The sequence below is a fragment of the Rhipicephalus sanguineus genome, chromosome 4 (assembly GCF_013339695.2).
Source record: "Rhipicephalus sanguineus isolate Rsan-2018 chromosome 4, BIME_Rsan_1.4, whole genome shotgun sequence".
In the NCBI taxonomy this organism is placed as follows: domain Eukaryota; kingdom Metazoa; phylum Arthropoda; class Arachnida; order Ixodida; family Ixodidae; genus Rhipicephalus; species Rhipicephalus sanguineus.
In genome coordinates, this window is record NC_051179.1 from 82980445 (window position 1) to 83006755 (window position 26311).

The 26311-nt window shown below is 46.8% G+C and overlaps 1 protein-coding gene across 1 annotated transcript in view; it reads left to right on the forward strand.

Annotated features, from left to right (window-relative positions):
- The first annotated feature begins 7970 nt into the window (after nucleotides 1-7970).
- LOC119390345 (uncharacterized) overlaps nucleotides 7971-26311 on the forward strand; it is a 31457-nt gene continuing 13116 nt past the window's right edge. Inside the window, exons 1-2 of the mRNA XM_037657948.2 lie at nucleotides 7971-8238; nucleotides 10636-10704. Coding sequence (XP_037513876.1) covers nucleotides 8166-8238; nucleotides 10636-10704 — 142 coding nt within the window. The 5' untranslated portion in view covers nucleotides 7971-8165. The remainder of the gene's footprint in view (nucleotides 8239-10635; nucleotides 10705-26311) is intronic.

The following is a 26311-nucleotide window of genomic DNA, read 5'->3' on the forward strand; positions in this document are numbered from 1 at the left end:
GGGAATCATGAACTTTCTTGTCTCCATTACATAGGAGAGCATACATTATGAAAGGGACTCCTCTTACCCGTAGGACAATTACTCCGAAGCATTCACCGCCGTGTTCATGTTTAAGTTGTTCACAAAGATGGTCGTAAACTGATGGGGCGTGCAAGTTTGAAGAAGCAACGTAAACTTTACCATAAATAGCCATTATATGGTCTGTTGAATGCCTTGGTATGAAACCTGCTCCTCACTTACGTACTGACCGAAATCACACGACCTTTCACTTAATGTAGGGCACATTCTCGTATTCACGAAATAACTGAAAAAAAAAAAATCATGCCTCGAAGGATGAACAGTGAACAGAAGCCCTCACAAAAGTTCCGGCATCGGCAAAAGTTCCGGCAAAAATTCCGGCATCGCGCTAATACATCTAAAGCTTGCCTTAGTCCGAGAACGGCATTCAAGGTCTTCAACGATCTCGCCATTCTATACACGTGTGAACTGATACATCCCTGATAAGCGTACAATAGCGTTTCTCTGTCGCGTCGATGCCTTACATTTATATACTGCTGGTTACTACACAGCTGCCGGCTTTTGCGTCTATTGAAGCTTAGGGCGGCACTTTCTTTCGCCTATGTTGTACAGATCTAGAAGTGCACCGGCCGACACACAAAATGTTACGGAAGACAAAGACAGAAAAGTGTGTCGGTTCAACCAACGCTGGTTCAACGTCAACCATAGCCAACTAGCCAGACATGACATCTTGTGTCTCTTGTTGCTTTGCCAGATTTAGGGGGTATGCACGTGATTTCAATGTACTACGCCATTTTGTTGTACGATTCGCAACGTTCACTGTGCTTTCGGAAATAAGCAGACGACAAGCGTACTGAGATGAAGCGGAGTTTTTCACCGCGCTGGCTATACAGAGAAATGGCAGCCTCGATGAAGTATGCCTATTCTTCACGAGTCTGTTAGCCATTCACAACGGTGCACGAACGCGGTGTCCTCTTTCTTGTATCTAAAGCATTCGCGCAAGAGCGACCTCTATCGCGTGAAGGTGTAGGTAGAGCCCTGAAGCTCATCGCCGACCCGCCTTTCACATTTTGCTGTGCTGCCCTCTGCCGTTTTGATAAGGTTTTGGTCGGGTCGGGACCACTGGTATCGCCAGAACGAAATCTTCCGAGATGAAGAGATATTCCGCGACATTGCCGCTAGGGGAAGGGCGCATGCGCCGTGGCTTCGTGGAGAAAGGAAGACTGTGAAAACGCGATGGCCGTTGTACCTCGTTAAGCACCACTTTGAGCGGCACTGAGCAGGAGCTAGCGTTCAGCGCCTTAGACATTATCTATGGCCCTGCGGCAAATAGCTTTTCGATTTATACTGCTACGTTTGCTTGTGCAAACCTCTATAGTTCAGCACGTTTTCCGCACGATTCTCCCAATAATTAAGAATTCCGTTTCCCGGCGACGTTCGGTGTATTAGTGTTGAAGACATGCGTAAGCTTTAGGCTGCATCCGCAGATTTCACTAGCACACGGCCGCCTATATACTTCCACGCCTCCATTACGTCAACTGTGACGTCAAACAGCCGTCAGGTCGTGTAAGCGTATAAATGCGGGCGTGGAATGCGCTGATTTTATTACTTTTCCCAAGAAGTGTTTGTGATCAGTTAGTCAGCTTTGTTATAAATGACAGCATAATCACTATTGCGAATGATCTCACCGTTGTGTTAAATACTCAATATGCTTTGTGAATGCGCACCCAGATTCTACAGATATGGCCACCTGATACTTGCGTGCTGTGTCCCAACCGCACTTTAATCGACGTTTCAGCTAGCATGTCTGTTTGATATATGGATGGTATTGTTTCACGTCGTTTTAATATTCAGCACAACAACACAAAATATTTGGCAAATGGTAACAAACCTCGAGTGCCGTCTTGGCGGAATTATTTCGAGAAAGAAGTGGCCACACCGGGCGCGTGCCATGAATGTTGATGTCGGCTGCGCACTTCACAAACGCGGGATGGGTTCGTATGTCTTTGAGGAGATAACCAGCAACTGGAAACAGTGAGCACCTCGTGATTACAATTACGACGTTCTGACTGTAAGTTTCACAATTTGCACATTCTCACGCTTCTGTCATCCATCCACTAAGCTTTTCATTCAAGTAAGCTTTTTTCTTTCCTTTTCCAGAAAAAAAATTCTGTACTTACAAAGCTAAATGCATCAGTACAGTGACCAGTACCATGCTGCTCATGATAATGAACCCTCCACACGCCTCTATACAACAAATATGTTGGGTGTTTCCACATGTCAGATCCACTCACTACCAATTAATTAAGCGAACATGATTTCATTACTGACTGACCTCACATCCGAAATAACAACACAGATCCGGAATCGTAATTAAAAGACGATGGTTGAGCGGTTGATAAAGAAGGAACCACATGGCCGTTTCTTCCGGAGAGAATCGGTATCGCTGAGGCTTTCACAGTGCCTGTTATATAATAATACTAATTCTGCAATGGCTAAAATTGTATAAGTTGTTGAAATCGTGTGACCACTTCCTTCAATAATGACTATATAGGGCCCGGAGAATACTACTAAAACAAATAAAAAATAAATAAACATAATGCGAAAGCAGCCACACGATAATATCATAATTTCACGGTTTCAACATGCGCACCAGGTGGTTGGCAATACGTCGCGTATACAATGAAAAGAAGTTATTTTCGTGCCGGACCGGATTTTGTTGCAGCTGCGTGCCTCACATTCTAATAAATGTAGAAAAAAAAACAACAAGGTTCTGCGCGGTTGAGGGTCTACACACAATTAATTAATTTCCACTTAGTCATCTTGGCTCACCTCTTTTAGAATGCTTGTGTATCGTACCTCTGTAACCGTGAAGAAAACAGCACCTCGTGCACACACAAACACATGTACGCATTAAAAAAGGGGGGAATGACGTAGATGTTTTTAGGAAAGGTGGCTCTCTTACAATAAGGGACGCCCTGTGGGAACGAGTTGGTTGTTATCTCGAGGTCGAGAAAAGAGAGAGGAGTTTAATTAACCTCTTTGTTGTATATTATGAATGTTAATAAATGCTTGTGATAAACACATGTCGGCGTGTGAGTGTGTGCTTTCTGCGTTGTTTGGAAGATTTCCTCATATGCAGGTAAGTTTATTTCATGAGGCGGTGTCATACAGGGCAACAGACGCATTAACTCTGAAAATACCAGGAATATCGGGACCCGCTTTCGAGTCGTGCGTTCTTACGAATTTCGGTTGATTCGTTGTGACGGTGTTTGTATACCAACATATATGTTCACAGCGTTCGCCAGCTGCAGTCCGTCTTTTATGTTTCAAGCGGCGGCAGCCGGTTGTGTGACCGGCAGACTCAGTAAGAAGCGTTCAAGCAGGCCATTCGTCCCCAGAGAAGCATAATACCCGCGGGGTCCCTTATGCACTCATCTATAAGACGACTCGAAGGCGGAAAGCCATCTTATTTTTCTACTCAGTCGATGTGTTGATCTTGCCCCGCCACCCTCTGGAAGCTTTCTGCACCTAACGTGGTTTTGCACTGCCTCCGTGATCGACCCACCTTTGACCAAGCAAGGTTGTCACGTGATGACGTCACAAATTATGGCGATCTATGACGTCATATGGGGACGTCACCGCGTGATGATGATTTTTTGTGTCACTCGTGTTGACGCCGCCGACGGAAGACGCCGACGCGGAACGCCGGTCAGTTTTCGCGTTTGACGAGTCATCTAAGGCCTTTGCCGTAAAAGTATATTCGCTGTGCTGTGAGCCAACAGGCGATGTGGACAGTGTTCTAGCAGCACCTTCACGGAAAGCAGCCAATAGTCCAGCCTTCGAAGTGTGTTCCTGAAGCCATACCAGAAATTTACTACGCTAAACTCTGGCGTTGGGAATTATTCCTGCTAATGCATGTGTTTGTCGAATCCTCGCAGGATAATAGATAGGAAGGCAAGTTGGTTTGCGTTCATATAATTATGGTTAAGGTAGCGCTAGACAACGAATACACATATGCGAGCTTCTCTGCAAAACCTGTGATTGAGGACAAGATGTGCAAGTGGGCCCATGCCGTGAAGACGCAGGTGTGTGAGGAGGAGACGGGACAGTGGCGGCGTGCCATGGAAAATAAATCCACACTGCTCACATACCGCACCCACAAGACCGACATTGGCATGGAGCCCCTTTGTGACAACATCGGTGGCAGTGCACTCCTTTTTGAGGCACGCAGGAGCGCTGCGTACGTTGGGATAACGTCGCAGGTTCGACACACCTGTGGACGTGGCCCGGGCCATAAGCCGAATATGCGGCGTTGAGGAGGAGACCACAGAACACCCCGTCCTCCGCTACCGGACTTCGGCGCGAGTTCAGAAGACGAACAAATCGAATCGACCGACGTGACCGGCTCGTTTTCTTCGCCGCTTTTCAGAGTGTTGCGGTGCGCAGGCGTTCTTCGTGCGCGAGCCTCATCTTCGCTTCACGGCGAGCCAGCTGCTCCGTATATATAGTAGGTCTGTGAGACGGTGGCCGAGGTTTTTGACACTAATGCTGCGCTGTATTGAAACTGTGAATGCGTCCACTCGGTCTGCGGAGGAGAACATGAACGGAACGTGCCGACAGCTGCTGGCACCTTATAAGGAGCATTTCCAGAATCCAGAGTTGTTCAGTCGCACCGGTTGCAAAAAACTCCATTCCGAAACCCGCGGACACCTCGCGGACAAATTTGCGGAGCACGCATGGATGGGTGGACGCTATGAGCGCCTTCTTTTGTAATGGGGCGATGACCGCAATGCTCAATTTTCAATTCAGCCTAATGTCTTGCCTACCTGAATGAAATCTTTTTTTTAAAGAAAAAAAATCTCCATAATTTCATGGCTTAACTTTCTACGTTTTACGGCAGAGTAACTTTGGCTTTCGTGCTCTCTTGTTTTTGTCCTTTCACCGTACAATGGGGTATGCAGCGACTATAGGCGGCGCCTCGGTAGGTCAAAATGGCGGACGAGACGGTGATGAGGCGATCTCGCAAGCGTGCGTGTCTCGAGTAGCAAAGCTCGTCAGGCCCTCTAGTTTCGCTACAGATGATACTTTCTATCGCTAAAGAAACGCAAAGATGTTTGAATGAAGGCGAAGCGACGTTCGACGCCGGTCACATCCCTATGTACCAGTTTGGGAGGAGGGCCGCGTGGCACCGCCTGCGTCGCTGGAATGACCGAATGCCTTTGTCTGTCGGGGTATAACACAATATCGTTGGAAAGAAATAAACCAGGGAGCTAGTGCGATATCGCCACGTCGATCTGTTTGTATGAAAGATTTAAAACCCGCGGTCTTTCCATCCTGTCCTTGTACATCATTAAAAACAACAGGTAGACGGAAACACTGGCATCCGACAATCTTGGGTATATGAACGTTCTCCCGGATATTTCTGTCTTGCCATTCTACGAAAACTATTTCTTCGGTACATCTCCCCCAAAAGCTCTCTATGTTCTTCCATTATATGCCAACTTATTTCGACGTATACCATATAGCGTCCCGATTAACGTCATCATACGCACCATCATGCGCCTGAAAAGGCCACGAATAAAGGTCTGTTTTTCTATGTGTTTCCGTACACTGCTTAAGAACGAAAGTGTTCTCACCTTACCACATGTGCCTATTGGAAGTTCTGTAGTTAATTCTCTTAAATTACGAGTACTTTCAGTGAGAATTTCCGACGCGAAGTTGATGTACTGAGAAATGATGGAACGCACGTCTTCGTGGACCATCAGTGCCCAAACAAAGGCACGATGGTGTCTCTTGGATGAGCGTAATTCATTAAACACACACACACACACACACACACACACACACACACACACACACACACACACACACACACACACACACACACACACACACACACACACACACACACACACACACACACACACACACACACACACACACACACACACGCACACACACACACACACGCACACGCGCACACACACACACACACGCACGCGCACACACACACACGAAAACAATGATTCTTAAGCTTTCGATATATGGGCGACTGGCTTTGCAACACTTGTCGCAGTATCCTTTCAAAAGCGTGTGCCTCCAAACTTGCTTGAAAACATCAAGAAAGAGTTCGAGCATGCTCGTTCTTGTTTGGTCAGTTCGCCATCGTGCGTCAGCTCTAAGCAGAATACATAGCGCAGAAACGAACGCAGGGCAAGAAGACGACGCGACGAGTGCTATAGCGCTTGTCCCGACTAGCGCTCGTTCCGTCGTCTTCTTGTCCTCGGTTCGTCTCCACGGTATGTATTCTGCTTAGTGATGACCAACCAACACGCCCAAACCCTATCTCTTCTGATGCGCGATAGCTTCCAGCAGCGCCCGCTCTTCCGCTGAAGCCGTTGCTCCGGTATTGCACCCAAGTCACCCTTCTTCAACTGTTCTCTCCTACTGCTGCCCTCTAGGCATTTTCAGCGTCAACTGGGCCGGATAGAGACTACAATCACAGCTGCGAACGTGGGCAATGAGTGTTATCGAAACCGGGTGGGCAGGGCATGATCGCCATGCCCGTTGTGCCGATGCAACGCATCTTCTATATCTTTTTTTCTTTTCAAAAAGATAGAGAAGACGCTGGCTGGGGAGATGATGGTCGCATATAGGGGCAATAAAAACAGAAAAGAAGTGCGGACCACTTGCGATACACAAAAGCTCGAAAAGGTCACGACATATTAAACGCTGGGGAGGCAAAACGTGCGGCATGCGAGCGCAACCCCCCCCCCCTTGTATAATAACGCACCCGTAGACAAGGCATGCGAGCGTTCTCTTGGGGCGGATGCAAACGCCTTCCTCACGGATGTGCCATTGACCTCAGACCCGCCCTAAAGTTGGCCGAGAAGTATGGGGCACATCACACGGATGACTCCGCTGCTTCGTTTCTTTAATTTTTATTTCATTTCTCTCTTTAGCATAGGTGCCTTTGCGCCGTCCCTCCCTTTCGCCAGAGGTGTACACAATGAGCTGTGCCTGTTCCGTGAAATTTATCGAGAGTGAGACGCTCGCCCGCATTCGATGTGGCCCTAATGCCTACTCAGCGGGCTCGGCGAGGATTCCTAGTCACGCGCGCGTGTTTCTTCTGGCGTTGACCGAAGCGTCTTTTGAAAGTTTTATTTCGAATATCTCACAAGGTGCCCGGATGCAGGGGCCGTACGGGCTCAAAGCTTTTTTTCCACGTATTCTGTAGAGCCGGTATAGATTGCGCTCGCGAGCGTATAGCCAGACGTCTGCTATCGCGGACAGCAGGTCTGCTTGTGGCAACCGAACCAGCAGGGTGGCTCGCTTCACTGACACGGTGATAAGAGGTGGGTGCCGAACCCCGTTTTTTTCGGGTGCCTCTCGACCGTTCATCATCAGAGCGCGCGGCGGCGTTATCATCATCCGCTTGGCGATTCCGGAAAGAGCCATTTCTGAGAAGGTTTCAAATCCGTGAGAAAGTGAGTGTGTGAGGAAGAGAAAGAGAGAGAAGCAGACGACGAAAGAAAGTCGGCAGCAGACGGCCGCTCGCAGACGACGAGCACGCAACGTTCACAACCCCAGAGGATCTACGCGGCATATTTGTCGACATCTCGCACCGCGGGTTGAGCCACAGCGAGCACAGCTGGCACGATATGTCGTGTGGTGCTGGTGGGGAGTGATGATCACACGCTGAGAGGCGTTACCCCCTCCGTGAGGGGTTCGACCCCCCTGTTCCCCTCCTAAGAAAAAGGGGGGGGGGAGTGAGCGAAACCAACGTCGACGGTGGCACCTAGGCCGCATCCAGGTGTGCGCCCTTTCTCCAAGGACGTACAGGAGGATCTTGAGAAGAGAGCGGTTGCGTCGGTGCTCGGCGGCGGAGCTTCTTGCCTTCGCCCTCTTCCAGTCTTCTCTCCTCTCTTCGTTGGGGTCTGGGGCCAAAGACAACAGGCAAAAAGAAAGTTCTCAGCGGGTCTTCGCTCCCCTCTCTCCGTCTCCGCAACACCCTCTCCCACTACGCCGTACTTTCTTTTTCGTTTTTATTCCGGCCAGCGCAACCCGACTGCCGCTAGACTCAAGCAGAGCCGTTTGCCGGCCTGCAGTCGAGTGCGGTCGCGTCTGTATCGGAAGCAACAAGCATGTCTACCGGATTCGCTTCCAATATCCTCGCCTGCGTCGCGTTCCTGCTCCTCACCCATCATGCGGCGCGAGGTAAGTCCCCGTCGACTCCTTTGTACAGAAGTTTACGCGACTGAACATTCGCGTAGGTTCCTTACTGAGAACGAGTTGTTACTTTTACCGTTGCACGGCGAGCATTGCAGTGCGCGAGGACACAAACAGAACGAAGACATTTCGTATCGCATGCCTGCGCGAAGTCTGGCACTCAGAAATTCTGGTCGTTTACACAATTGTGAATATGATTTGCAAAATCTGCAAGTGGCGGGAATGGCGACTGGATGAGTTTGCGAAACAGCCTCTGTTCACTGTACATCATTTGTCTGTCGTTCATAAACATGCGGAGGGCAAATTAAAAAAAAGAAAAGAAAATATGAAGACAAGTACGAAGAGTACCTTCGCAAATCCTGCTACTTGTGAATCTAATCGTAACTTCTGCAAATTACCGAAAAAATAACACTAAAGGGTTCAGCAGATCTAGGCGACGCATTTGGTTCTTATTCGGCATAATTAGGCATTAATTAAATAGCTCGGTGGTGGTGCACACTGGGTTGGCGCGATGCTTGTTTACCTTTTCTTCTTATTATTGAAGATTGATCTTTTAGTTCGAAAAAGACACCTGGGATATTTTCCTCCATTTTTAATGTTTAATTGGTATGAAGCCTGGCATGCTTACGTGAAACAGTCTGCCTCCGCTTTATTTTTAATTGATTTTGTTCAGCGGGGCAGGCTAGGCTGTAATATTTACATCCAGAGTCCACACATTTCGTACATGCGCGCTGCTGAACACAGCTAGGGTCTTGTACAAGTTAAAACTGAACGTTTTTCAGTGTGCAGACCTTATAAATGAAAAGTCTAGATAACAACCTGAAAGCCGTTGCGAGGAGCTAAGTGTGCCTGGCGAGTAACAGCGTTATTGAAACTGCTTGTATGCCTCTTACTTAAAGCGTAATATTTAGCATCTATTTTTTTATACGGAGCTGCTGCCCCTAACGTAGAATTAAAAAAAAAGACAATGTGATGCCGCGTTAAGGAAGAATTATATGTAGCAGTGAAAACCTGACATAAAACACTCTCACTCTTAGTCAGGTCACAAAAGTGCCACTAGAGAAAGGTACCACCCAAATAGATATACACGGTAAAACACATATTTACTATAACTTAATTAGATGCATCCCGTCTGGCTCTCCGCTAAAACAACCCGTTTCGTCAATGAAGAGTGTATTATTGACACTGCAGGTTCATTCCTGTTTAAACAGTGCCGTGTACCGTGTGTTGTTCTTTTGACTACACTATCTTTGTTTTGTTTTTTAATGTGACCTGTATAAATGCATACCACGTTATTGTAGCAGTTCGATTGTCCAGGTTGGCAACATGTAGATAAAAATTTATTTGCGCACTTTCGCGCGTAACATGAAATCACGTTAACTAACTTTTCTGATATTTGATATTTGGTCGCCAAAACGAATAGAAGTTTGGAACACGTCCTCGGAACAATCTAACTTGGAAAATTTCGTTATACAAGACGTGCGGGCAGGTATTTCACATTCGAAGGCACCTTCAAAGCGAAATTTCTGCTCCCTGCACATCAGCACGCATTTTCTATTTGTACAACATCGAATCAAGGCGAAATTCTTAAGTCCTTCATCAGAAGAAAACCGCTGCATGCGGTACAAAAACCCGCATGACGTTAATAAAAATAATATAAAAATCAGGGTTTGAGCCTGAATCCAATCCAGGTGTTCACCGTGGCAGTCAAGTATTGCACCACAGAGCCACGCCAGTGCTTGAAACCGCTTTGGAGAAAGATCCTATACCGTCGTCACATGTTGCAGAGGCGTAGATTTGCGCCAGGCGTAAAAACCTGTGAATTGCGCAGCGAGTGGATGTTTAAAAGCAGCCAAACCATTAAAGTGGGCTGAGCTGTGTCACTGCACCCTTATCAGTCACAGCATCAACAAAGTGTGCTGCTACCCGCGGGACCTCTTAAGCTGCGATGATGATGGTATAATAGCTCTAAGGTTTTCGCCTTCGAGTCGTCTTAGGCAACTAACACTGTGAGCTTTTTCGCTTAACCCTGCGAATTACGCCGTGAGCTTTTGTATTCCCGTTATCTCTCATACTTATCATCAGGTTAACGTCCTCACCTTCTGAATTTCATGCACCTCTCTCTCTCTCTCTCTCTCTCTCTCTCTCTCTGCAGCGAATAATAGTGCCTTGCTTTCCCACATTCGTTTTGATTATTTTTCGCGGGATCGAATCCCGCCCGCAACGCCCGCATTTGAATTGCGCTTAGATTTAGATGCACCAACCCCAATTGTTCTAAATTTCCGGGGCCCTCCCCTACGGCATCCTTCGTAATCATATCGGGGTTTTGGGACACAAAACCCCAGCAGCTATTATATTATTATGGTAATTATTTTTGTCGTGCAGCCGTGCCAACGACCACGCTGGGGCCACCGACGGATGGCAATGTCCACCACGACAGCGTCGGCAGCGAAGGTGAGCGGCTAGAAACGTGCGCAAGCTTTTTCTTCGCGCACGACAGCCTGCGCCCGCAGTCACGTGACACACGAGATCGCGAAAGTCAAAGTGACCGTTCCTATACTGAAGCCACCGCAAAGCGGTCTCCGTCTTTGGACGTGTCGACAAGAATGGCTCGGTAATCAGGGCTTCCCTTCGTTAAGCTGTAGAACGAACTCCCAGTTGAAATTACGATTTATTTGGCATTAAGGTTTATTGTTTTCCATTACATTTATTACACACCTTGCTTGCCAAGGGAGACTTTGTAAACAGTGCCAATGCATGTTGGCATTAGTCCTGTATGGAAGGGAAGGTACCGCTTTTCCGTCTATTTGTCTATCCAGTCACGAAGTTTATACTTTCAACTGGCTTGGTAAATACGTCCTAAGAGACTGTTATCCCACTTTTCCCGTTATAAGTTTCTGATATGGAGCTCTTTGCATAAACATAAGCATAAACATTGACAGAGGAAAAGAGTGCAAGAGGGGAGGTGTAGGTAAAGGAAAAAAGGAAATACGAAAGCTTTCTTACGTGCCCGGTGTTACATGCATTCCGATAAGAACTTTCTTGGCCGTCGCTCAAGTGCGCGTGTTAAGTATAATAATATAGAAAAGACACAATCTTTAAATCTACGATGGCAGGATTCCTCAAAAGTCGGAGGTCGCTTAAAAGCTGAGATTCTCAGACCCAGGAATTGAAGGGCACATTCCGATTATGTTTACGCAGTTTACGCAGTGATGCGAAATTCACGTCTTGTCGATCACGCTCAGAACATACCAGCACAAGACGCGAATGACTACGTAAAAATGTTTTCACGACTTCCGGTTTTCTTATAAAAGATTCCGCGAGCACTTTCACGGGATTTCCACTAATTTGGGCGGAAGGAAACGATATGATCAGCTGCATCAAAGTAAAGCCGCCCCAAGCTGCCGCCGCAGCCACACGTAGTATACACACAGCGTAACCAAATTCCTGTTGCTCTTGTGTTCGCTCTCAGCCCGATTAGATACAGTGAGGTCGCGTGTTCCGCCGCATTACACGAAACAAGTGAGACATTACGTAATTTCATATCCTTTCCTTCGCGAGTGCAAGCACACTTGGTGAGAGAGAGATTCCTCGTACAAGATTACGTGGTTCTCTTAAGGACAGCCTGCAGGCTCTATTAACGGTGCCTTCAAGTCATTATGCATTCGCCGCTCTTCAAGAGAAAATGGATAATCACTGCACTTACCAGGGACGTACCCAGAAATCTTTTTCTGGGGAAAAGGGAGGGGGTGTCAGCCATACCGTATATATGTTTATGTGTGCGTTTGCACGTATGCGCGTATATATTACGCATGAAAAATTGAAAATTTTCGAAAGCGGGTGTGAGGGGGGGGGGGGGGATTGAGCCCCTCAACATCTAATTCAACACACTGACGTAGCCGGGAGGCGGGGCTTGGTTACACCAGTGGAATTTTCTTTAAGCGGCTGCTGTAAAGGAAAGCGAATTCGAATAGCTCTCGTTATATATATTGTTACGGTGCGATATGGACGTGAACAATCGCGGTGCTCTCCGAAGAGGAAGACGACGAGTCGGCGTGAAGCGCTTGCGCGAGGGGCTCGTCAGCAGGGGCGTAGCCAAGGGGGGGGGGGGGGTTGGGGGGTTCAAACCCCCCCCGAAATTTTTCAATTTTGCATGTGTATATATACACGCACACATACAAACGCACGCACGAACATACATAAAGTATGGTTGAACCCCCCCCGAAAAAAATTTCTGGCTACGCCCCTGCTCATCAGCCATCTTGTTTGGCCGCCTGATTCACTGTTGTATATATCTATTAAATCGGCATCTCACCTCCGTCACAATATATATAAAAACTCCACCTTTGATGCGTAGCTTGGCGTGTCCAGTCAACGTTCATATAGAGCTATTACGCATGGGTATCGTTCTATATTCTATAGCTTATTTCGAGCACCCTCCACCTGTACACGATTGTACAAGCTGGCCGAACCTACGGCCTATTTCAACGAAATCATCTCGACAGCAATGAATGTACGCAAGACCACGGGCGAGGTGACTGACGAGACGACCACGACGGGGTGTGTCTGTACGCGCTTTCGAGCACGTGTGCACGTAGAGCACGAGTACGCAAATTTTATTGACCAGTCAACGCGGTCACGATAGAGGGGTGGCCTCCTGCACGTAGAAAACCCTCATTAAAACGCGATCCCGCGTAAAGAAAGTATCCCCGAGTTCTGCAACACCTTCCGGTGGGAAGGAGGACACCAAGGTCGGCAGTGTACGGTGCACTGTGAAAAGCGACGTCAAGGATGCGCGTGACAATGTTCTCAGCATTGCTATTATAACTCACGGGATGACTGTTCTGCGGAACAAGCCTTACATTGTCGCTAAGGAGAAACCGCCCAGGTGGATACCGCACAAAACGTCATGCCGCTGAAACGTGTGTCAATAGATAGATAGATAGATAGATAGATAGATAGATAGATAGATAGATAGATAGATAGATAGATAGATAGATAGATAGATAGATAGATAGATAGATAGATAGATAGATAGATAGATAGATAGATAGATAGATAGATAGATAGATAGATAGATAGATAGATAGATAGATAGATAGATAGATAGATAGATAGATAGATAGATAGATAGATAGATAGATAGATAGATAGATAGATAGATAGATAGATAGATAGATAGATAGATAGATAGATAGATAGATAGATAGATAGATAGATAGATAGATTCACGCTAACTTCCGTCTTCAGCAAGTTGTGAGCACGCAATCGACGTCCCGACTTCTACCGTCACTTACTGAGCTCCACTGAGCTGTCAAGTTCACATAAGTGAAGCAAAGACGAAGCTTCCGCAACAAATAATTCCCCTGTGTACACATACCGCTTTCTTTCTTACTCGGTGAAGGAAATGTGTTTAACGAACTATAGCACAAGCTGCATACACAACAGCGTAAACCCGGAGACCCTCTGGGGTGTTCGGCGCTACAGACCAAGGAGGTTAAACCTCCTTGCTACAGACCAGTCGGCGGGAGCCCGCGCTCTCTCGTATTGTCCGCCAGGTTCCGTAACTCGAAAGCGCTTATGTTCCGCGCTAGCCCACGGCAGCAGGACCTCTTCCCCTTCTTTGTCCGCCTGATCGTGCCGCGAGGGCTCCTTGTGATAAATGACCGCTAGCCGTTTTGAGACAATCCAAAAGAAAAAAAAAACAAGCCGGCCGCTATTATGACTCCGAGCGTTCCTCATTACGGGTGCTGCAGCGGGCGCAGATGCGACCACCGCGGAACACAGCGATAGCCGCGGTCTGGCCCGAATAATAGAGAGAGAGAGAGAGAGAGAGAGCAACGAAAAGAAGGCAAGATGGGCCTCGTTGGCGGGGACCGCAAGGTCAGGTTCATTGCTGAAGAAAGCAGCAACCTGCGCTGTTCTTTTGTCTCTCTCTCTCTCTCTCGCTCTTTCTCTCTTTCGGCTTTTTCTTCAGCGTCGGTGTGCCAGCTGACTCTGTTGCTGCTCCCTTCCCGGAAAGCCGCCGCTGCCCTCGGCGACGACGTTGGGGCCAAATTGCGGGCGCAATTAAACGCCGATCCCAGAACCCTCTTACGTACGTCGCTTTCACGCAGTACGGGACGTCCAACCCGGCAGGCAGAACCCCTTTGCTCCTCCTTCCGGTGCCGTTCTCGTGCACTTACCGGCCACTCCTTGAACACTACACGAATCCTTCAGTACCCTGTACACTATACCGTGTATTACCTGATGTACCGTCTATCCCGGCTGGTCGGCCTGAGCACGAAGTTTCCACCGGTTTATCGGTTCCCGGCAGTGGTACGTGGTGGATGTACGATAACCCATTTGTCGTGTATCGAATAATAATGAAAGTCACACGGCTGACCTAAGAAGACTCAAAGACGAAAGCCATCTTCTTTTTCTTCTCAGCCGAATGTAATGATGCTCCCCCCCCCCTCCCCTCCCCTTCCCCAGAAAGCTTCCTGCACCCAACGTGGTCTTGCACTGCCTCCGGGATCGGCCCACCTTTGACCAAGACACGATGTCATATGATGACGTATGATGTCGCGTTGTAATGTCCTAGTAATGTCATGATGACGTCATAATTTTTTGCGACGTGTGACGTCATTATATGATCATTTCTTTGCATCACTCGTGTTGATGCCGACGCTGACGGTTACTTTTTGCGATTAGTGAGACATCTAAGGCTATCGCTTTAATAATAAACGCTAAATATTTCCCTCGTAAACTGTTCCTTGACATGGGCCGGTCGCCTTCGCTAATGATACGCTCAGCATCGTGCACGATTGGCTGAAGTTTTCTCTTACAAACAAAATATCGTGAGGATCTTTTTGTTTGTTTTTTGTTAATATGCAGACCAGCACTACCATTATGTCACTTCATTATGAGCTGAAACTTGCTCGATATAACGAATTCCTTACTAACGACATAGACTTAAATTCTGTAAAACAAAACATCAGTGACATACACGCCTAAATTGCGTCTTGTGGGAACGAAGCCGCTACGTGCTTTTTCAGCAGCGAACCTTACCATATCGCGCATAAAAATTTGTCAGTTACGAGCTTTTCATATAGCATACAATGTGGTAAACTGTTGCGAACTCGGCCGGATCCAGAGGGGTGGGGAGACCCGGATGTCCTGCCCCCCCCCCCTGCCCTTAATTTTTGAATGATTACCTCCAAGAATACGGATATGCGCCCCAAACCAGGGCTGGGCAAAGATACTTTGAAATTGTATCGCGATACGATACAAGATACTCTGGCAAGAAGTATTTGAGATACAGATACAAGATACTAGCGCAATAATTGTATCCGATACGATACTTCCCAATTGTATCTTAAGATACTTCGATACATTTGCAAATTTACCAATATAGATCGATATAGTGAAGCAGCAAGGACCTGTTTACAAAAGTGTTTACTGGAAAATTTCTTAATGCGACCAACTCTGTATAATTTTATTGAAATGCCTGTTTGTATCTCGAAAGCTCTATCCCTCTTGCTGAAAGTATACTCGTTTCATTCCGAAACAACTTATTCAGACTTCTTTGGCTGTTTAAAATGGCAGCTCTTTATACACTGCGCTGTCAGTGGTTTTTGCTTGACACTTTTGTAATTGATGGGTGTCGCTGCTCTACTTGGCGATCAGCTAGCGGGTTGCCATCTATTTGCAAGACCACCATTACGAAGCTTCCGCACGATGTCGCGATTGCCGATCTGCAGTCTTGCCTTGTCCATAAGCGTATTACCGTTTTCGCAATACCGCATCACCCGACAGTTGTAGAACAGCAACGCTGGTAGCGATATTTCTTGTCATGCATCGTTTGCTGAACAGGACGAAGGCGGCGGCCCTCACACAACTGCAGACGCGCACGTACCCCAACCCCGCGCAGTGTAACAGATACGAATACATACCGGAAAATATATGCAAGGTCTGCCACACTGAGCTCGAACTCACATGCTCTGGGACTGTTGTAGAAACCCTCAAGGTGCTAACTCCGGAACCCTTCCGCCGCGGTGGGCCGCTGCTTTGCGCAGCCCTAGCATCGCCGACCAACTTTGGGATCTAGCAGGCCCGCGAGGCGGCGGTGAGGCAAGGCCTCGACGTCCCTACGTGGGAGACCTAAGGCCCGGTCGGCGAAAGCTCTGCAGGACTATCAATAAAGCTGTTACTAACCAAATCGTTTGAAGATGATAACTACACAGTCAGCGCTCAAAATTAACTCAGGACATAAAACTGCAACGGGTTTTCATATTCTACTTATCAGCTGGCGTAAAGCGTTCGTTAGCAACATATTCGCTAACGTGCAATCTTGTACCATTTCTTCTCCGAGCGGAGTTGTGCCACCCAGAAACGCCTCAGACGTATAGTATACCGACACAAAGCATCGCAAGATATCGCTGCTATTCACACTATTACCACTTCTAGCTCTGCTACCTGTTGATTTCTAAAAGTAAAAAAAAAAAACAAAAAAATACGGTGGCCTAAACAAGGAAAACGAATATAAGCGAAATAGCAGGGCGCTTCAGTATTAAACAATCATATTGAATAAGTATACACGTTTCACGTAAGCAGAACCAAATATTTTAAAAAGAGGTGGTTAACCGCGACTGAATGAAACCGACGGCATATAGTCTACCGTCATGTGGCGCTCGTTGTAGTATTTTTGTATTAATTAACTAAGTGCAATTATGCAACATTTTAAATATTCCCTTTAGGGCCAAGTGCGCTTCGTCGCGTTAGAGCGCATTTAAAAGCGACCGAGAAAACTTTTTTGGCGTCGTACATGCTGCGTGGTGAATGAAATCAAACCACGTGACTGCGCTCATGCGCTACCGTACGGCAGCGCTCTGAAACGTGCTTCCACCGAAACAACCGGCGCGCGAACCTTGAGCCTATCGCTTCTCAGAGACGATGGCGTTTACTTGCCGTGTGCGGCAGTCAGAAATGCGGACGCACTGTGGAGGCGATGAGCGACCGCTCATTTTGTCATTTTGGCGCGGTCCACTTGCCGGTCGTTGCGCTCGATGCACGTTTGAGAGCGCTGCAGTACGGTGGCGCACGAAGGCAGTAACGTGGTAATATTTCTCCGGCTTTCTTTAAATGCCTGAAAAAATCAGTACGTAGCATGTACAGTGGGGATGGAAAGAAATCTGAAGAGTGTTGCGCGCTGTTTTCCTCACGCTGCGACCTTGGTGACAATAAAAAAAGATGCTAGAATGGTTCTTGATTGTATAATGGAAGACTATTGGCTTTTATTACCATCCAGGCTACAATAGCTTGAAAAGAAATGCGAAACAGTGGAGAATGTAGATGCCGCACAGTTTGCGTTTCTTTCCATCCCCCCTGTACGTTTCCACAAAAAGTTGGCTCGGTCGCTTTGGAATGCCCTCTACAAAGTGACGAAACGCACTTGGCCCTAAAGTGAATATTATACATGTGGCATAATTCATCTTAGTGAATTAACAAATTAAGCGATATATAAAAATACGGCATGATTTACTACATGACGATAAACCATGTCGTTGGTTTTATTCAGTTGAGGTTAACCACTTCTTTGTAAATATTTGGTTCCAGTTACGTGAAGAACCCTGTATAAACGCGATCCAGGCGGCACCCCTAAAAATTATGACAATAGAGCATGATGAATCGTCAACTTAGATCTTAAGGTGAGCCAAGAGAAAACTCACTGCCTATGGAAAATAGCATGAAAAGGCTCGTGGGGACGCTCATGAGAACAACGGAGTGCTTATTATTATGTTTCTTAAATCCCCGTCCTAACATTTTTTAAATTTTTTAAAAATAATTTCATTCATTATAATGCAAACTCAATTTCGCTATTTTACTAAATCATGAGCAGAATTTTTGTTACGGTATACTCTAGGCACGCTCAGATTATTCTACTTTTGTCCTCATCATCGCCTTTACATAACGGTAAACTCACATGGAATCTATATATGGGAATAGTAGCAATTAAAAAATAAAATAAAGCAGGGAAGGAACTTAGGAACAGGTTACAAAAGACATATTACAGTAAACAGGCGGGCAAAAACTATACAGAAGCCCAGGTAATGCAAACGGAGGACAGCAAAGAGAGCACTGTACTAACGGTCAAATTATTATTAAAATAACTTCTTGAATGATTCAGCAGGAAGTACAAAGATACAGTGCGCCAAAATATCTTCTGTTTCGTAAATGCTCGTCTCATTCTACTGCATCTAGCATCGGCAACGGGGGTGCGATAGTATTACCTCATTTGTATATAAGTGAATCTCGTCGTATGTAAGTGAAGCTTACATCCACGATACATCACTAATAGCTGATGTGTGACAGCAGCGGGACGCAAAGCAACCCCATTCTTGCATTCCTGAGACTGCAAACGAAGCACAACGTGAGAAAAACTTCGATGACGACACTATCGATAACGATAACGACACATCAGAATTTGAGCGGAAGGCGCCGCACGCATTGGAGTACGCAACACAGTACCGTGGCTACGAACAAATGTCATAACACTGACACAACTACAAAGAAAGTAAACATCGAGAAAACAAAAGGTCGCGAGCTGTAGTTTTTGTCGAGATGGCCCGAGTGCCATCACGTGACTCTGCTCCACCAATGGGGACGCGTAGACCTAATAGCATGTGCTCGCTGAAGCACTCTGGCGGAAAAATACAAGAATGTCACTGTCACCTAGTTTTATTCTGGTGGCTTAGTGGTAGCAGTATCGGCTGGAGAAGCGGAGTTCAGCCGACGTTTATTGTTTCGCTCGGGGGTGTTTCTATAGAAGTATCTTGTAGCTTAAGATACTAGATACATTGTTGAATGTATCGGAAATACAGATACAGATACTCGTTTTGCGGGACGTATCGCGATACAGATACAAGATACCCAAAGAGTATCTAAGTAGTACCTAAGATACATGTATCTTCGATACTGCCCAGCACTGCCCCAAACTCAGCTTTCTCTATTTTATGCTAACCCTCCCCCACCCACCCTCGATAAAATCCTGTATCCGCCCCTTGTTGCAAATCACGCATAAAAATTTGTCGGTTACGAGCTTTTCTTACAGCATACAATGTGGTAAACTGTTGCGAACTCGGCCGGATCCAGAGGGGTGGGGAGACCCGGATGTCCTGCCCCCCCCCCCCTGCCCTTAATTTTTCAATGATTACCTCCAAGAATACAGATATGCGCCCCAAACTCAGCTTTCTCTATTTTAAGCTAACCCTCCCCCACCCACCCTCGATAAAATCCGGTATCCGCCCCTTGTTGCGAAGCCGTATTTCCGGCTCTGCATCGAAGTACGCTATCTTAATTCTTTATATGCATGCAAAAACACAATTACACTCCTATCATCTTTCCTCCCTCGACTTTCTCTCGGCCACGCGCCGCTTGAACGCAGGCGCATTTGCACCCACTAGAGATGCGAAAAGTGCAACACAACGCCATAATCTTCCGTTGAACTCTCCTATATACGGCACAGGACAGGAGGAGTCCTCCAGCGCGGCAGCCGGCTGTCTCTGCAGCGATCATCATGGGAGCGACTCAACGCCGACGTCGGTGAACAAATTGTCGGGGCAATTTGGCCTAAACGGTGACCGTCCTCCTTCACCGACCATTTATTTTCACGAGCGGCCGCGCTCACGGCGTGCGGTGGTCGTGAGAATAACCTTCCCGCTCCTTTCGGTGACGATGTGTGGCCCTGCGGTACAGCAACTGTATAAAAGGCAGCGAACCGCGAAGCTTTTATTGCTCCGTAAATCTCCCTCGGTTGACGGTTGCCCAGTTGAAAAGTTTGTCCTGCTGGTCCAGGATGGGACGTTTTCTTTTTTTTTTCAGAAAAATTTTCAACTTGCCTTTATTCGAAATTTTCGATTGCAAAGCTTTCGTCTTGAGAAATTCGTAAAGATTTCATTTGTAACTTCGTGTATACAATCGGGTGGGTGAATATCTTTTGTTTATTTTCATGGACATTAGATTCCTAAAAATTGAATGGGGCAATTTCGCAATAATTTTTCCATCCATGGAGTGATTCCGTAAGATGGAGGACTTACCTAAACTGTAAAGAAGAGTTCGCACGATGTTATGTCCGATGTTATATTCGCTGTTCTTCTAAGTTATGTTCGCGTTGTAAAATAATTCTCCGTTGTCCGCTGAACCATTCACTGTCTTGTTAGAATAACCTCCATACATGTAAGGGTCCAGTGGCTTCACCGTGCTGCTCTGCATACCTCGCAATATCTTAGCAGATTCGATTAATGGCCCTCATATACCATGCCTTGCCCTCTCCAAAGAATGCTTAAGAAACTTGCTTCGGGTGAAAGGAGGAAAGACAGCTGGCGAGGTCAACCAAACACGCGCCCGGTTCGCTACCCTGTTCTGAGGGAAAGGGAGAAAAGAAGTTTCCGACACGTGCCACATGAGCACTTATTAGCCCCGAGAACGAACACTGGAGGCGCGGCAGTCGCGGCGATGTGACGTCACGGCAAGGACTCGCTTGCTCCGCGGCTGATGATCGCCTTTGTCTGTGCCCGCCGCGTACCCGCTCTTTCGCGATGCGGTGGTGATTACTGCTCATTCTTGCGATGAAAATCTCCCAAGGTGGAAGTTTACACTACTAGCGAAAGTTAAGTAAGCTTTGGAAAGTTTGAATAATATAGCTTATAATGGGCGAATGCCCGTCCGAACGGAAGATTCACTGTGAAAATGGTGATGTACGAGAGCAAGACATTCGTTGTTTTCACCGCGTACTCCAAGACATTGGCGCTAATAAAATTTACGCTAATGGTTCTAACTTCATTACAACTTGGCGTAAACTCCACGGTTAGAACACGCGTCCCGAAGAATTACAAATGAAATTAGCGCGTTTTCAATTCATAACTACATTGCGGTTTATCGTACAAGTTATGTCTGCCTTTGCAGATTATCTAGGTGATTTGACAGAATTGCGCTTTCTGCTAAAGGATACTTTAGATGGATCTGTCTATCATAAAGAATCACTTAATACATCCGGAACATTAAACAAAAAAATTGGCAGATCCCACGTACCGAGGGAATCGATGTTATGCGAAGCATGCGCGGGATGTTGACTGTGGCATAATTTTTCACGTTGAGCGAAACGTTACGGAATGACGCTAGAGAAATGTGCAAGGGGTATACGCACACTCATATGTTGAAGAGTTGCATATCTATTATATAACAAGGTGTGTACAGTTGCGTAGCGATGCCAACAGCAACATGGGTGTTACCAACCCCAGACGCGGTAAACTGATATGTAGTGCTTATATTCTTCAATACTAGATAGCGCGAATCCGAACAGGACGAAGAAGGAACACAGATGCACAGGACAGGCGTCACTCGCAACTAAGCTTCATTCAGGAAAGTTTCCCTAGAGCCGAATGGCACGCGCAGGCGCACTGCACGTACGTTACAGTCATAGTTACAGTTGTTATGCTTATACTTGTCCGTCATGACGGAGAACGCACGCACGTTTCACGAACCCCTGTGTACGTGTAGAAGGGGTTCTTGACAGTTCTCGAACAAGGTCATCATCACCGTGATCAATGAGCACCAGCAGCTGGACCGGACTTGTTAATAGGATCCGTTCGTGATCGTGGTTACGAGGGGTCTAAGTGTAGTTAAGTGCGAGGTATAGTACAGCTGGTGGAAATCCTCGAAGCCTCTTACGATGAAATGATCTATGATGCCTATGATCTATTATGCAGCGATGTCTTTTGATGCCCTCTCCACATCCAATCCGTCTTTCACGCAATATAAGGACCAAGCATTTTTGGGTCTTGATAAATCAATGTTCAAGACACCGGTAATGATGAGAGGCCTGGTTCTCACAGCAGTTTTATTGTAGGAAGCATTGACGCCGGTTTTTGCGTAATCCCCGTGGTCCACGTTACGCACCATGTGGACGAGTGGATGGTACTTGAGCGTCTTCCAGGGGTGTTCTGTCTTCAGTTTCCTCACATTCTTTGCGTTCGCCGCGATGGTGTAGCGGTTAAGGTGCTCGGCTGTTGACCCGAAGGTCACGGGTTCGATCCCAGCCGCGGCGGTCGCATTTAGATAGAGGCAAAATGCTAGATGCCCGTGTTCTGTGCGATCTCGGTACACGTTAAAGAATACCCAATGGTCAAAATTTCTGGAGCCATTCGCTACGGCGTCTCTCATATCATATCGTGGTTTTCGGACATAAAACCCCAACAATTATTAATATTATCCTTTTCCTTGCGCGTCAATGTGTGCGTTCGCGGTTACTGTGTTGGTTGAGACTCTGTATCACCTGTGGCACATACCCGCATAACATTAACTCTGGTTTACGGGTATGTGCCACACGTGACTGAGAGAAAGGGTTTCATGACGTACGAGGCAGGTATTTTGCGTTATCCATGTCATGACCAGTGAATCGTGTTCGTCATACACTGTTCCCCTGCTAGGCCAATTTTGGTATATTACAAGCTATGGAGACGACCAGGAGAGCGCCCAGACGTAGGCGGCTAGATAGATAGATAGATAGATAGATAGATAGATAGATAGATAGATAGATACGCAGATAGAAACGGCCAAAGTGCCTGAGGTTCGCTAAGAAATGCTTCGCATTTAAAAAATTCGGCAAATCCCACGTACCGTGGGAGTCAATGTTATGCGAAGCATGCGGCGGGTAGGTGACTGTGGCGTAACTTTTTTTACTGAGCGACACGTTACAAAATGACGCTAAAGATTTGTATATATTTTATACGCACACATATATATGTTGAAGAGTTGCATATGTGTTATATAAGCAGTTGTTTACGGTTGGGTAACGCTACCAATGACAACGTGGGTATTACCAACACCACAAGCGGTAGGCTGATATGTAGTGCTTATACGTATCCTGAGAACGCACGCGCGTTTCACGAACCCGTGTGCATGTGTGCAAGAAGTTCTTGGCGGTTCTTGAACAAGGGCATCATCACCGTGATCAGTGAGCACCAGCAGCTGGTCATGACTTGTTATAGAATCCGGTCGCGACCGTGGTGAAGAGGGGTCCATATGTATTGAAGTATGTGGTATAGTAGAGCTGTTGGAATTCGTGGATGCCTCGGTCATTTCGTCGACAAATTGTCTGTCGACAGAGCCGGCGACATGTCGGAACCTAAAGCCACCTTTCACGTTGGTGAGGCATAGGCCGTCGAGGCTGGTAGGCCTGGATAGTGCTACGTAGACCAACATCAGTGGATGGTGTTTTGTCCTATTCGTAGACTACCTGGGCGTATGTGGCCTACGTAGCCTAGTCTACAAATGGCTGTCAATCAATCAGACATTATCCTCGGTCAGCATGAGGCCATCACCCAGCCTCTTAAGAAATGAAGAGGACACTTCGTCGTTCTGGTGGACGAAGTGCACTTTACGATGCGGTGATGTGGATATCATATGTAACTTTCGTTATTGTATTCAACCGGGGTCAAGCAATGCTTCAATATAGCTTGCTGAATCATAAGAATACAAACGTAATGTTTATTAGACTGCTATAAAAGCGGAGCCAACACTGGAACTACAGACGTCAATCTGATATGACGCCCGTATCGTAGGAGTACACATCGTAGGAGTATCATGTAGTGTTTATTGCTTTCTTGTAAAATGAGATAGTCAGCACCACAACCACAATTGACGTTGCACCGATATTACGCCTGCGTAGGCTGTTTTTCCAAACCAATTTATAGACCTGGCGTGGCTCAGTGGTAGAACACCTGAATGCCACGCAGAGTGCTTGGGTTCGATTCCTGATGGGATCCTAATTTTCATTATTTCCATTCGTTGTGTCAACGCTGCCGATGTTGGTTTTACTTAACTCTCTAGCATATAAGTTACCAATGTCTGTTCTCGCCGTTCCTGGGTAGACATAATCTGTCAATCACCTGTGGCGCATACCCGTACACCGCGGCCCGTGGTAAACGGGTATGTGCCACACGTGTCTAGTGGAAAGGGTTTGACGACGTATACGACAGGATTTTAACGTTATTTATGTCATGACCCGGCAGTCATATTCGTCAAATCCTCTTACCCTCCCATGCAAATTTTGGTCTATACCAAGTTAAGGAGGCGATCATGAGAGCGCCCAGACGTAGGCGGCTAGATAGATAGATAGATAGATAGATAGATAGATAGATACGTAGATAGAAACGCTCAAAGTGCCAGAGGTTCGCTAAGAAATGCTTCGCATTTAATAATACTGCCATACACACAATGGTTTCGGAAATGCTGAGATGTTAGTATACTTGGATTATGTAAAGAGCTCTTCTCAACACTCGTATGGGATTATATGGGCGTATAGCCTGATTTGCATGAACTGCTGGTCCGATCAACCGGCGGGTCACGAGCAGTAATGTTAAATTCTCGTGGAAGCGCTGTTGATAGCAATCGCTCACAAAACAAACTCCTGAAAGTCGAAATGAGTGTTCTGAACTGTTTCGATGGCGCTCCTCAGCGAGGTGGCCCACGTATTAATTAAACGTCCTTCGCCTCAATGAGTCAATGAATGGTCTCGCACATCATGAGGTTGATCATGCTCAGAGGTGTGTCAAATGCAAGGATAGGTAATTTACGAGCTGGCTACCTAACTATATATATATATAGTATACTTATACAAGTGTAACAGCGCCGTTGCTGCGATGCTGCACGAAAATACAATCTGACAGCAATTAGAAGTTTCCGCAATTAACCTCAACTTGTTTTTGTGTTGAAATGAAGCCCTTAAATTACTGCGAGGAAAACGTGCAACTAAACAACACGATGACTGAGCGAGTACACAAGAAAAACCAACACAACTCCGGCGGTATTCTCAGGCGAGCACTTTCGAGATATTTTGCGAAACTCAATACTGTGCAGTATTGAGTTACAAAAAACGCATGCAAAGGCGTTTTTGTAATCGTGCGCTGGGCTTGGCATACCGGCAGAAACGCTGCTCGCAGATCGCAGATGCGTCCGATGCAGATAACATTTGTGGAGGCGAAGCCATCATATTTTTTAAAGGAATCGCCCGTGAACAACGCAACCTAATAATGTGAATAAGGTGTCTTGCGTGCCAAGACCACGACATGATTGTGGGGCACCTTGCAGATTAATTTTGACCGCCTCGAATTCTTGAACGTGATCCTGTATCTAAGCAGAGGGATGTTTGCTTTTCACACCCATCGGAATGCGGCTGCTGTGGTCGGGAATCAGACCCATCCCCGGGGTTAGCAGCGCGACACAACAACAAACCTGATCACCCCTTTCAAAGTGTGCACGATGGAGCACGGGCACCATTGGCGATTGTGCAGAAAAAATGTATAGCTTTTTGTCGTTTTACTAGGAACATTGTCGATGCTGTTTTCGCCATTCATCCCAAGCTTGAGACAGGCAAAAAGCAAGCGCAAACAGCGGAGCAGCGTACGAAGCAAGCGCATGATATGCCGGCGCGTCACGGCGGGCGTCGAAGAGTCCGTGCCGTGACGTCATCCAGGCCTCCCGTAAGGCGACGCCACCCCAAGTTGTCGGGGCTAATACCGCCGTGTGTTTCAAACTTCCCTGGCCGTCTCACATTACATAATGTGAGCCACGGCAAAGCCTTGTGTTGCTGTCACGACACTGTTAGTCACAGCTCAAAGCTGCCGCCGGCCCCTTTGTGCCCAACATTCTCTTTCAAACTTGAACATGTTCAACTTAGCGCAACGACAAAGTAGCCGGCTGTGTTTATTCTGGGTGTTGTCAAATTTCGGGAATCAAAAAGACTGGCCCAGGAATCTTCTATCAATTTTAATAAAGGCTCCCAGCATGCCGCTAATTTCCCCTTTGAGATGTTGTAAATATAGGCGTGACCCCCCCCCCCCCAAATGCAGTACCGAGGCAGCGACGTCAGCCCTTGTACTACCGCGCAACAGTCCAGAAAGGAGGGGATCTTTCTCTCTTATGGAAAGGTCCATATACGGCTTATCTGTTTGATCAACAATGCACCATTTCAGAATTTGACAAAAGGACGGAATTCTACAATGTGGAGAACATATTCTGT